Source organism: Chiloscyllium plagiosum, chromosome 11 (assembly GCF_004010195.1).
Source record: "Chiloscyllium plagiosum isolate BGI_BamShark_2017 chromosome 11, ASM401019v2, whole genome shotgun sequence".
In the NCBI taxonomy this organism is placed as follows: Eukaryota; Metazoa; Chordata; class Chondrichthyes; order Orectolobiformes; family Hemiscylliidae; genus Chiloscyllium; species Chiloscyllium plagiosum.
Genome location: NC_057720.1, coordinates 63435120 through 63449613, shown reverse-complemented (window position 1 = coordinate 63449613; position 14494 = coordinate 63435120). Strand labels below are relative to the sequence as shown.

General features: G+C 39.5%; 1 protein-coding gene across 1 annotated transcript in view; it reads left to right on the top strand.

The window, feature by feature from the left end:
• hmcn1 (hemicentin 1) overlaps positions 1-14494 on the top strand; it is a 599829-nt gene that overhangs the window by 489713 nt on the left and 95622 nt on the right. The window contains exons 75-78 of the mRNA XM_043699541.1: positions 856-1012; positions 2678-2799; positions 7144-7308; positions 10891-10998. Coding sequence (XP_043555476.1) covers positions 856-1012; positions 2678-2799; positions 7144-7308; positions 10891-10998 — 552 coding nt within the window. The remainder of the gene's footprint in view (positions 1-855; positions 1013-2677; positions 2800-7143; positions 7309-10890; positions 10999-14494) is intronic.

The window sequence follows — 14494 nt, the reverse complement described above, 5'->3', positions numbered from 1 at the left end:
TTTTCACTTTGTCTGGTTTTGGACCTAAGGAAATATGGCAAACAGGCTTAGAAATGCTATGCTTTTCTTACCAGTTTCTAGCTAACTGTAAGTGCAGCATGCAAAATATTAGTTCTTGGGGGTTGGGAGGGGTTAGTGAATAAATCCTTACTTCTTTGAATGAAGTGGCTTTTGCAAGCATTGCCTCAAGTGCCCCAATCCTTGCTTTATTTGTATTTCTTGTTAAGTTTGCTCTTTTTCTGTTTTTGACCTATACTCCACATTCCTGGTATATATCATTTATGGTGAAAAGTGGGTACTGCAAATGCTAGAAATCAGAGTCTAGATTAGAGTGGTGCTGGATAAGCCACAGCAGGTCAGGCAGCATCCGAGGAGCAGGAAAATCGATATTCCTGATGAAGGGCTTTTGCTTGAAACGTAGATTTTCCTGCTCCTCGGATACTGCCTGACCTGCTGTGCTTTTCCAGTACCACTCTAATCTAGACATATGTCATTTATAATATGTCTCTTGTTAATTACCTTTTTGCAGTACAGTTACATGGAGATCTATTCTAATATAAGTATGGTAAATCATTACAATGCTCAATTAAAAGAGAATTCTATTTCTAAATGATAGATAAGTAAGGATGTACAATTCATGTTTAACTTTGATATCATTATGCATGAAGTTGTGTAGAATAATCATTGAGGAGTGGATACCATTTCCCCACACATTTATTGTCAGCTATTTGTGTAGAACCTCTAACTTCAGCTGAGCTATCTATCTCTATAAGCAGATGTTGCTTATTTCTACTTTTAGGTTTCTGAAATCATTTTTTTGCCCATGTACAACAATGTTTTCTCTGATCCTCATAGTTCCTCCATCTATTGCTGCTGACCTCAACAATAACACCGTTCTTGTCAATGTTCAGACTACTCTGACTTGTGAAGCTACAGGTATCCCAAAGCCTACGGTCAGCTGGAAGAAGAATGGACGCATACTCAACACTGATCAGAATCAGAATATGTACAGGTGAGTAAATCTGATCATCTGGAAAAACAATTCCTACATTCCCTATAGCAAATATTTGAGTCGATTTGCTGTTATATGTTTGAATGGCATGGGCTGTTTTATTATCAAAGAAAATATAACATGATGTCAAGTTTTACTGGATGTGCTTAAAGCATCTACCAAAAAATACAGAGAGCACATCACAGGCAGCCACCAACTTCTTGATTCATCTACTCGAAATTAAACTGTGGGGAGCAAACTGAGCTGGCTGTGTTTTGCAAGAGCATAAACTACAGGACACAGCAAGTAATATTGCAGGATTACAATGTTTGATCAAATAAGTGGTTAAATTCGTCATTATGCTTTAGGGTCTCCAGACCAATCTAGTGAGTAAACTATACAAATACAGACTTTTTAAACTAAATTCTTTAAAAAGAATCCAATCATTTTGATTTTCTAGTAATAACAAATAATGTTAATTTTAGACTTCAGTGTAACTCAGTGGGACATTGCAAAATATCTTCTATTACAATATAAAAGTTCTAGCTTGAATCTTTGCCTCATACCATACAATAGAACAAAGGTAATGATAAGTCTCTGTAGTGGCTGTTATGCTACCTGCCACCCTCCGATGAGGTAGCCTGTTTTCACAAAGGTGTTAGATATAATGCTTGGGGCATCAAAGATGGGGAGAGAGCCAGAACAGAACACTGGGTTACATGATCAGCCATGATCATATTGAATGGCAGAATAGGCGCGAACAATTGAATGACACACTCCTCCTATTTTCTATGTTTCTGTTGTAATCACTCACTGACAAGATTTGGAGATGCCGGTGTTGAACTGGGGTGTACAAAGTTAAAAATCACATAATACCAGGTTATAGTCCAACAGGTTTAATTAGAAGCTCTAGCTTTCGGAGCACTGCTCCTTCGTCAGGTGGTTGTGGAGGGCACAATTGTAAGACACAGAATTTATAGCAAAACTTTACAGTGTGATGTAACTGAAATTATACATTGAAAAATACCTTGATTGTTTCTTGAGTCTCTCATCTGTTTGAATACCATGATAGTTTCACTTCTTTTATATGTAAATCACAAAACCTTTTTAAAAAGTTACATTCTCAGATTAACTGTAACAATTGGTGTCAGCCAGATAAGATGTTAAGATGTTGAACGTGTTAGGCCCCTGTGTTCCCTGTCTGTACTATAATGTTTAGACTGATTCTAATTTAAAAAGTGAGTTAACAGAGTCTTACATGGATTCATGCAGTTTTTGAGCAAAGTACAATGTAACTCTGCAAGTACAAATTCACCCCACAAACGGATATGTGTATGTGTGCACGTGGGTTTTTTGTTACAGATCATCAATTACTAAAGTCAGGAAGCACCCCCCCATCAGCTTGTGTTATGGTGTGCTGGGGCAGTACTAAGTGGAGTTTGAGCAAGGTTGTGGGCCTATTACAAAGGTAACATTAGCCAAGAGAAGACACCTTTCTGTTTGAATAAGGATATGCTTTATTAAGGTGTTATTATTATTCTGTGAGGTAGAAAATTAAATGTTTAAAAACATAAGACTTCATTTTTGTCATTAGCTACTTGCTACAGAAGTAAGGATAAAAATAACAATGAGACATTATAAAAGGTGCACATCTCGAACAATTAGCTATTTTATTCCTCTCTACAGACTGCTTTCATCTGGTTCTCTTGTAATCATCTCACCCACTGTGGAAGACAGTGGAAACTATGAGTGTAAAGTCTCAAATTATGCTGGGGAAGATCAGAGATTTGTCAGACTTACAGTACAAGGTAGGTACTGACAACTTAACATGGGCCTGATTTTTGATTTTGTAAAGCTGAGTACTTTAATTTCCCCCCAAAAGGTGTTAATTGTTGTTGTGGTTCTGTTTGCCAAGCTGGGAATTTGTGTTGCAGACGTTTCGTCCCCTGTCTAGGTGACATCCTCAGTGCTTGGGAGCCTCCTGTGAAGCGTTTCTGTGATCAATAAGCACATCAACCTGGACCCAATATACCGGCCACTGCAGCGGACAGCTGGAACTGACAACTGGAAGTGGCAGGACAAACCATTATAAATGCCGGAGGAAACATCACAGAAGCGCTTCACAGGGGGCTCCCAAGCACTGAGGATGTCACCTAGACAGGGGACGAAACGTCTGCAACACAAATTCCCAGCTCGGCGAACAGAACCACAACAACGAGCACCCGAGCTACAAATCTTCTCACAGACTTTGAGGTGTTAATTGTGTTTAGGAGCAGGCTGAAACTGATATTGTTGAGTTTGCAGGTATAAGTTTGTAAGATGTGTCTCTGCAAATAAAAACTTATAATTGTGTAAAAATTAGACTCAAATTCTTTTTTGCACATCTGGCTCTCTATATTATGATAGCAGACACCTGATGAATGTCCTTTTGTGCAATTCTTAATGTCATATTAATTCATTTTAGATGGGGTTAATGGTGTGTGACAATGGTGTGCACAACAGCTAAGTGTATTGGTAAGGGAAATTAAAACCTTTGCGTATTTTGATGTTTTGACAAATGTAGGTTGTTAAAGAAAATCAATGGATTTTATTCCATAAAGTACTAATGAAAGTGATTTGAATGTTTCCCCCTATCAGCCGAATATTGTGTGAAATATCATTTGATTTGAAATGTATGCTTCATAGAGCAATGCAGAACTGAAAGACTTGAAAGAAAAAGAAATTGGTTCTATATTGTTCTGTCTTCAAGGAAGACTTGAGTTCTTATGCCCTTAGTGTTATCAGATTATCCAAGTTGCTAAATTTTGTTCCTGACATCTTTAAGAAAATTTAACATGAATTTTATGTCCAATGATTTCATGTTTTAAGATGTCAGTTCAGATTCAGTGCAATGTATTGTAGTCTGTATAACAGTTACCTCTTAAGTCTCATTTCCCCTTTCAGTATGGTGAACAATTAACTGTAAATGTATACCTATATTTGAAAATAATAGTTAATTGGTTAAAGATTTAAATTGGAATAACCAAATTTACATGGCACAGAGAATACTGGAGAAACTCATGTTTGACAGCAACTGTGGACAGAGAAGCAGTGTTACTGTTTCAAGCCTGGTTTGACTCGTCTTCAGAAGTTCTGCCTCCACAGATGTTGTCAGACCTGCTGAGTTTCTCTCATTCTCTGTGTTTGTTTCGGATTTCCAGAATTCACAATATTTTGCCTTTTACTGTTTGTTTCTGGCTATGTCTCAAGATTTAGTTCTGCTCTATTATAACGCACTACCCTGAATAATTGAATAAACTTGCCAATACTCACTGCCTACTTACAAGTATAAAGGAGAGGCATAAGAGTCATTGCAATATCAAAGAGCATATGAAGAGTAAATCTGTGTTAAAAAAGGAAGCAGTGATAGGAGATTAAAACTGGTGACAAAGCAGGTAACCCAACACAAAGAGAAGGATCCTCCATGAGTAGGGCAAAGGTGGTGGGGAGGGGGAACGGTGAGATAAAAATCAACAACAGAGATGGACAGCCAGCACTTGGAGTGTGTACCAGCTTGAGAGGGGCACCAGTGGGGGGGGGGGATGATAAAAACTAGCTACGGAAAGAGAGGCTCAGCATATGGAGTGTGGAGCTGTGTGAGAAGGGCAGCAAATGGTGGGAGATAAAAGCAGGTGGCAGAGAGCCCCTTTCACCTATTTATACCTGTCAGACCCACTGTATGACATCATAGGAGAACAAGGATGTGATTAGTGGGCATTTCTTCTCCACCTCTTTTGATTGGCCAAGTGGTATGAATCAGGGATATTATTAGAGCAGAAGAAATTTAATAAATACCATTTAAAAATATTTAGCATACAAATTAAGTAAATTATATAGAATAGAGACAACTGGACATGCAATGTGTTGCAGCCATAATATTGGGTGCTGGTAGACGCTGGTGTGATCTACAGTGACTACATCTACAACAAGTATTGGCCACTCAAGGAACTTCACCTTAGCGTTAATGAGTTGGAATTCAACACATCAGGGAGAGGGGCAGTTACCCTTATAAAATGTGTTTCAAGATGCAGTCACACCCCTTAAGATTAAACACATCAAATATGGTCCATGGTCAGAGACAGGAGAGTGTGACTGCAAATCAGGCTGGTAGAAAATTAAAATTATAATGCAGGACCACAAAAGTAGTAATCTCCACATTACTACCTGAGCTACGTGTAAATTGGTATAATGAAATATAGTTAGAAAAGTAAATGTATGGCTCATACTTTGTGGGAGAAATGGATTCTCATTTGTGAAGTGCTGGCACCAGTAAGCTTCCAGAATTTAGCTTTGGAAGAGCCTTGGCCAGTACTCTTGTTCAAAAGCTACCAGGTCTTTGTTTCCAGTGTAGATAAGGGCACAAAGCTTAATTCAACTTTTGGTGGGGAGTGGGGGTTGGTGGGAGTGGAGAGGAATTGAAATATACTCATAGCAGAAAGCATAGTTAGGGGATTAGATACTGTTCTCGACAGCAAAGAGAGTCCTGAAGATTGTGTTACCTACAGTGTGCCAAGGGTTCTCAAAGCACAAATGTTAAACAACTTTGAGGTGTGAAAAGCTGAAGCCACAATGGAAGAAGGGATTGTAAGTGCCTTATTTGGAAAATGACTCTGCATTTGTTACAGGGTCATATGATGCCTTAGCCATCTTTGTTCCCTGTTAACAAACTGCAATAAGCAGACAAGTTTTCTAGGCAGAGAAACTGCTTGAATGATGAAGAGAAAGAAACTCAGCAAACAGCCATTAAACTGCTGAAATTTACCAGGCCATAAGATAGGCCAGACCATAACTCCTTTAAAGGATAACATAGGACTTTCTCTCTCCGCTACCTCATTCCATCTACAAGTTTACCCATTAAAACAACCAATGACAAATCTACTTTGGAAGCCCTACTTGCAACTGAAGTGTTTCTGCAATTCCAAATCCTTCGTAACAGTGTACTATCTTAACATTGTAGGCTAGGGTTGAAATGGAGACTGAATTCTGTTCATTTTTTTCTAGGTATTCTTCTAGGTTTGGTGTGGGGGGTGGGGGGGGGGGGAAGAAAGTGAGATGTAGTTTTCTTCAGCAAGATTCACAGCAAGGAAGGGAAGCAAACAAATATCTTCCATTGTAAAACACAAAACGCTTACTTTACTGCTGGGTTATTTAAAATAGATTAACTCAGTCGGAGCATAAGAAATGCATACATCCAAAACCATTTATCATTAGCAAATTTGAAGAAATGCCTTAAAACTGTGCTGACAAAGTGTAAAGAACAGAAGAGAGTGTTCAGTGGAGATTACAGGGATGTTGCCGGACTAGGAATTTTAGATATGAGGAAAGATTAGGTAAACTGAGCTTGTTTTCTTTGGAACAGAGGAGGCTCCAGGAAAATTAGCTCTTCATAATTTATTCATGTCAATTTAAAAGTGTTGAGTGAGGATGTATTTTGCTTAGCAGCATGGTGGCACAGTGGTTAGCACTGCTGCCTCACAGTGCCAGAGACCTGGGTTCAATTCCTGCCTCAGGTGACTGACTGTGTGGAGTTTGCACATTCTCCCCGTGTCTGCGTGGGTTTCCTCCAGGTGCTCTGGTTTCCTCCCACAGTCCAAAAAGTGCAGGTTAGGTGAATTGGCCATGCTAAATTGCCCGTAGTGTTAGGTGAAGAGGTAAATGTAGGGGAATGGGTCTGAGTGGGTGCGCTTTGGCGGGTCGTTGTGGAGTTGTTGGGCCGAAGAGCCTGTTTTCACACTGTAAGTAATCTAATCTAATCTTAGCAGAGAGGTCAACAACCAGGGGACATAAATTTATGTTAATTCTTTGGGTCTGGAATCTGCACAAAAGAGTGATAGAAGCAGAAACTCTCATCTCATTTAAAAAGTACATGGATGGTGTTAGAAGTACTATAACCTGCACAGCTATGCAGCAAGAACTGAAAAACTAAAAGGCAAGTTAAACATTTTTTTGGCGCCACATACCTGGTGTCCTAAATGGCAGTCTCCTGTGTATTTATAAAATTCTATGAATACATTGACCCTGCAGACTAGTACCTGTCTCCAATCCATTTCTTCTATGTTATTTAGCTGGAGCAAATTGAACCACTGGTCCATTTTAATTTTCTTCCCATTTAGTTCCCCCTTCAATTGCCGATGAAGCTACAGATTTGTTGGTAACAAAGTTGTCACCAGCTGTTATTACATGCACAGCATCTGGTGTTCCAGCACCAAAAATCCATTGGACCAAAGATGGGGTCAAGTTGCCACGTCAAGGAGAAGGCTACCTTATTCTATCCACAGGTAAGAGCAGCTCAGTTTATAAGTTGCTAATGTTGCAGGAGGTTTTGGAGATGCACAAGTTGAGCAGTATCTAAAGAGAAGAATATTTTCCCAATTATCAAAACAGATCCAAAATATTAGGTTTTTTTTCATATGCTATTAAGTTTGTATTTAGTATATTTATTTTTCAAATTTCCATTTTTTTTTGTTACTTGCTTCAACACATCCCTATATTTTTACAATTTGACGTCTCAGTTACACTGATATACCTGTCACGAAACAAAACTCAAATTTACTTATGCAAACCTTTCTATACAGATCTTATCTAATAGTGAGTGCATCAATATCTCAATTAGTGTTGTTTAACTATGCTAATGCTAATCAGCAAGAATGGTAATCTATATGACCATAGATTGAAAGCAAAGTAGATATGGGTTTGAATTGGGAGTTCAGTGAAGTGAAGTGAGGGGTTGGGGTAGAGGATAGATCCATGTTCCTTTTTTTTCTCAGTCCAATAATTGCTTCCTACTTCTGTCCAGCTAAATAAATTAATGATAATTGGTAAGCTATTCCACTTATAATAAATAGTCCACAGAGATAAGGCATTGCAGCACAGCTTGGCTGAGTGGAATATCCAAGCCTGTGGCACATGTGAAGTCATGGAGAGAAAAATTTGCAGGAAGTGTTGCTGGCTGCACAAGCTGGAATTGCAGGTTTCTGAACTTGAGCGACAATTGGAATCACTGTGCATTTGCAAGGCAGAGAACTAAATAGATAATGCATTTACAGAGGTGATAACACTGCAGGGTTGGAGCAGACAGCCTAAGAGAATTGGACATATAATGCTGGAATTCCCTGCAATAATCCCTTATGGACACTGGAGAAAGTGATCAATCCTCAGCAAATAGAGCCAGCCAGGTCTGTGGTACAGATTACTCAGCTGTGTAGGAGATGAGTAAGATGAGTGAAAGAGGTAGTGTGCTTATTAGTTCAGAAAATAGACAGGCGTTTCTGTAGCTATAGACATGACTTCAGGATGGTATGTCAGATCCTGGCTCCAAGGAGTCAAGAATGTCATAGAGTATCTGCAGGACATTCTGCTGAGAGAGGATGAACAGCCAGTGATGATCGCATTTGTACCAACAATATAGGTAGGAAGGGGAGTGAGGCTGTGAAAGTAGATTTTAGAAAGCTAGGAAGGAAATTTTTAAAAAACGACTGCAAAAGCAGTAATCTCAGGATTACTCCCAGTCCCACATGCTAGTGAGAATAGAAATAAGAGAACTGAGCAATTGAAAATGTGAATGGAGGATGGAAGGCATCAGATTAAAGCATGAAGACCAGTTCTAGGGCAGATGTGACCTTGACAAGATGAATAGCTTGCATCTGAGCAGGCCGAGGACTAATACTTGTCAATGAGGTTTGCCACTGTTTTTAGTGTGGGTTTAAACTAGATTGGCAGGGGAATGGGATTGTGACCGCGAGCTCAGATTCACGGAACTCAAATTGTTAACAGGAAATTGAAACCCAGTAAATGAAATTAGAATACAGATGAAACAAAGAACAGCATTAAATAGGATCATAATGCAGAACAGGATCAGAATGCAGAATAATGTTAAAAAGGAAGAATTAAAGATGACATAACAAGGTTGATGATTTGTTAAATAGGAATGATTTAATGAGTATGATTAAATCATAATTACAGAGGATGATACAGATTATCTCCCAGCTATGTTAAGTAACCAAGTGACTTGCGAAACTGAGGAAAAGCAAGAAATTAGTATTAATGCCACGTAATACTTCAAAAGCATCCATGGAATTTTCTTCCTCCTTAATGTGACACAATGTCTGAAGCTCAGATTCCAGCTCCCCAGTTGCAGATGTTTTCACTTTTAATCATCTTGGTGTCCAGCAGCTCCTGCATGCTGGAACAACACATTATCCATCCTGATATCACTGTAGTATTTTATTTAATGTATTAATTAATTAATCTAGAACCCCTGCTCTTTACATTTGAATAAATAATTTGCATTTTTACAGTATTAGTCTTGTACTTGACAAGATATTCTTAGGAAAAATAGAGGAAAAAGAAATTGGCGACCAAATACAAACTGGAGATCTATTACTTTAAAGACTAGAAAGACTCACCATTCCTACTCAACAATCTACTGCTTTCCCTACACATGCATCCCATTGTGAGTTGTGACTTCACTCGGCTGCTGGTCTCATTGGTCACCTCTTAACCTGTCGAATCTTAATGGTTCCCCCACAATTCCACAAACCCACACCTTTTATCATTTCCCATCCACCTCTCATTCTTGAAAATTCATTTGTTGCAGTAAGACTGAGTGAAAGCACCTCTCACCCCTCTACGAGAAATTCCCACTCTGATATACTCACTCGGGCTTTGTTTCACTCAGACCAACTCTCCATTCACACTGACTGTGCTCCTTTCTAACCATATTTTCCATATGCTGATGACACAAAACAAGGTGGAATTTTGAATTGTGCGAATATTCCTAGAAGGCTTCAACCAGATTTGACAGACTAAATGAATGGGCAAGAACATGGCAAATGTAAATAAGTGTGATGTTATCCACTTTAATGGAAAATATAGAAATACAAGACATTTCTTAAAGGTTGAGAAGTTGGGAAGAGCAGGTGTCTAACAGGACCTGGATGTCCTTGTTCTTGAATCAATAGAAAATAGCATGCACATGCAAAAATCAATAAGGAAGGCAAATGGCATATATTAGCCTTCATCACAAGGAGTTTTGAGAACACAGATAAAGATGTCTTACTACTGTTGAATTAAGCGTGGGTGATACCACACATGAAGTATTATGCATTATTTGGATCACCTAATCTAAAAAAGGGTATACCTATCACAGGGGTTCACCAGATTAATTCCTGAGATGTCAGGTTTGATTTATGAGGAGACATTGAGAAAACTAGCCCATTATTATATTGAGTTTCAAAGAATAAGAGCTGATCTCATTGAAACTTACACAATTCTTAAAGGATATGACAGGGTGGATATGGATAGAATTTTTCCCCTGGTTGTGAACTCCAGAACCAGGCAATGTCATCTCAAAATAAGGGGAAGGCTACTTAAGACTGAGAAGAGGAGAAATTTCATCATTGAGAGGGTGATGAATCTTTGGAATTCTGTACCCCAGAGAGGTAGGGAATATTAATCACTGAGCCTGATCATGTCAGAAGTTGAGATAGCTCAGCGAAGTGGCATTGAGGCAGATGATTTGCCTTGATCTAATTGAATGACAGCAGGTTTGATGGGCTGAATAAGCTACCTTGTTTTTATGTTCCTCTCTTCCTAAGAATGTGAACAACATTTTCACTGGTAAGCAGACCCCAACAGTTCATGAACATGAACAGTCACAAGTAAGAATCCAGATCAGCCTGCGGGAAGATATTTTTCATATTTCAACAATTAACAAAAGATGTTTATGTATCTTAATTACTCTGTTACATTTACTTTCCCATATGTTGATGCCCTATGTTGCACATTTGAAAGAATAAATACAAAAACTAGTTGCAGTTATTCCCTCGTCAATATTTTCCTTCAACTTCTTGTTAATTCAGGAACTATTGATATCAGTACTGCCCAGCTCAGCCATACAGGAAAATACACGTGTGTTGCAAAGAATGCTGCTGGTACTGCCCACCGGCAAGTCAACCTCAGAGTACAAGGTAAGCACTCACTAATTATATATAGAATTAATAATTCTATTTCAATCTTTAGGAATAATTTATCATTTCTGGCAAGTGATAAATCACACTTGCTCATAGTTCCTTCTTTCTCAGTATCACTATTATTCCGAATTATTTAATTAAGGAGCAGGACAGCATGCGAGTGGCTTAGAAAACAGCAACAAGAAGCATGTAGTATACTGCTTTAAGAAGAAAAGGTTTCCTCCTCTGAAGTGAATACTTTTAACATCATCAGACTCATTAATGGAGAAAATTACCTATGTATTCATTTGAACATTGTACCCAAATGTACGATTACCATATCTGTTCCAATGATGATCTCTAAGCACATCCCTGAAACCTAAGGTGAGCAATCAACTTACCTTGAACTTTGAGATTTTGGAGAAGATTTGTAGCTCACGTTATGGATCAGGTTGTCGGTTTGCTCGATGAACTGCTGGGTTTGTTTTCTGACATTTTGTCACTGTGCTAGGTACCATCATCAACGAGCCTTTGGTGAAGAGCTGGTGTTCTGTCCCACTTGCTTTTTTTGTGACTTGGTTTGTTGTGTGGGTGGTGTCATTTCCGGTTCTGCTTCTGAGAGTTTGGTAAATGGGGTCCAAGATTATATGTTTGTTAATGGAGTTCCGGTTTGAACGCCAGGCCTCTAGGAATTCCAGCACATGTCTTTGTTTGGTCTGTCCCAGGATGAATGCATTTTCCCAGTCGAACTGGTGTCCCTCTTCATCTGTGTGTACGGAACTAGTGATAGTTGGTCATGTCTTTTGGTGGCTAATTGGTGCTCATGTATCCTGGTGATTAGTTTCCTGCCAGTTTGTCCAATGTAATGTTTGTTGCAGTCCTTGCAGGGTATTTTGTATATGACATTCATTCTGCTCACTGTGGGTATGGGGTCCTTTAAATTCATCAGTAGTTGTTTTACCTACACAACGTATTCAGGAACAATGGTTACCCAAAAAGTGCAGTCTACTGATTACCGCACAACAGACCTAAACAGAAAGACACAGCATGTCCAGGGACTGTAGTCACCCCTACCATACATCAAAGACATTTCAGAGATGAACACCAAACTACTCCTGCCCTTAGGCATCATGGTCACCCACAAACCAATGACCACACTAAAATAACTAAACCAACAATTTACCTTGAACACTCGGGCCTGGCACTATATGCATCTAAATCTTCATATCGGGCATGATTTGCCCCTCCTTGACATGGCAGAAATCTAACATCTGGTGATGAGAAGCCTATTTTTAAACCTTTGCATCTCCTAATTAAACAGTAGTATTAATTTCACTTTTCCAATTAACTTGCCCCCAATCAAGAAAATTGACACTTCAAAACCCAACTGTAAATACCAAGTGATTTCTGTTGAATTGGGTCCTCTACCTTGATCTGAGTGAGTTTGTGGCTTTGCCAGCCATCCTCCTCCTCTTTACTTTGGATGGAACCATTACCACTGCAGCAGGTGTCTCCATAGTCCCCCTCTCCACACAACTCTGCAACATATCAGCCCGCAATCTTCAGGTTGCTTGCTTTTGAGCAGACTCATGCAGCACTTGTTCTCTCACAGGTGGTTTTCCTGGATAGATTCCAGAAGCAGTCCCAGAATCAGAAGTAGTTTCTTTGCAGGTAAGGACAACCAGGAGCCTTTGGCACAGAAGTAGAACTTCACAGAGGGAGAGGCAGGCAGTTTGTAGCAGGGGGAAAAAATGAAGGGGACTAAAAGGTTGGCATCCTGTCACCAAGTTACCCTTTATTTTCATGTGCATGTATGTGACACTGATCCACTTAGCTCCGAGCTGAGTCCGAAAGTGAGCTGACCCCCTGACAGTCCTGTTTATATCAGCCAGCCAGGACTCCCTGATTGACTAGGTTAACTGTCCCAGTCAGGGAACTCATTCTGTGATATCCACCTGGCTAATCACTACAGGAACAAGTATCAGTCAGCGCATCAACTAGGGTCCTGCAATAAGGATGTGCTTTGCCATCCACATTTTGCATTTCAAAAGGGGAATGCATTGGCTGAGAAAAAAATACAGGAGGAAAAGGAATCCTCTTAAGGAGAAAGACGTAGGTCAGGATCCTATGATGAGCCAGGAGGAACATCAAAAAGAAAATGACAGAGCAATGGTGTGGAGAGCTAGAGATAAACTTTTAGCCACTTGCTTCTAGGATTGCTGTTCTGAGTGGAGACCTTCTATTTCCCAATTTAATTTGCTTGGTTACCGAACAGCATTCTCCTTGGTTTATTAGGCATGGGGTGACACAGTAGCACAGTGGTTAGCACTACTGCCTCACAGCGCAAGGGATCCAGGTTTAATTCCAGCCTTGGGTGTCTGGAATAGCATTCTCTAGTTATCTGCATGGGTTTGCCCCAGGTGCTCCAGTTTCCTCCCATAGTCCAAAGATGTGCAGGTTAGGTGGAATTGCCATGGCAAATTGCTGTACAGAGTTCAGGGATGTCCCGCATGGGGGGCTAACTATGGTAAATATGGGGTTAAGGGGATAAGGTGGAATGCCTTCAGAAGATTGGTGCAGACTCAGTGGGCCAAATGGCCTCTATCTGTAGGCATTCTATGATTCAACATCTGTAAACATTTGACTTGCTGCTCTTCGTCGTTGCTCTATTGAATAAAACATTCAGTGCTTTCAAATATCCTAATGAAAGCCAAGTGCCTGCATTAGTGTTAGAGATAAAATAGCTATGATACCATGGGCACTTTGATTACATTGCACTGTTGAGTATTTGCACTTCTTTGGTCCCTACAGCAAAGATAAGAGTCTATGTTAAGAGGTCACTCCCTTATGAGGACTCCAAAGTCTTCAGTCATCATGAGAATGTACCTCCTGAGGTCCATAACTATTCCCTCAGTATTTCAGAGTGTTGAGGTGTTACTGAACCTTTGAGATGCCTGAGCATCCTCTGACAGAATTTAAATTGCAATGAGTTGCAATTTGTGAACCTGTTCTCTTAAGAGTTTTGCAAAATGAGGTAAACTGGACATATGATTGCCCATATACCATCTGGCAGCTTTCAATGTTACTGCATTCCTTTATAAACGCCCAGACATAGAACAAACTTTTCCCTCCTGAAATGATGGATTCCACCATGTCTCACATAAGGTATTATAAATGATGAATAATTTGACTCCTACCTGATACATTTTAGTTTAGCCTCAAAGTCTTTCTGAGAGAGGAGCCAATGTTTGTCCATTACAATGCAGCACATCCTTATGCTGTTTGAAAATGCTTCACCATCTTTTACATCATTTCACTTGAGTGACAATAAGACTAAAGCTATGTTGTACTGAATACTTGTTTAACAAAGGAGCTGCTTTTACAAAATTGAAGGGAAAGTTAGAACAAGAGAAGTCAAGAAAGACAACGGTATCAATGAGGCAGAAAACTCGGAAAGGGATCATGCTGTAAGGTTGAGTGAAATACGGGTTGATGGGAAGGGTGAGAGCAGTAA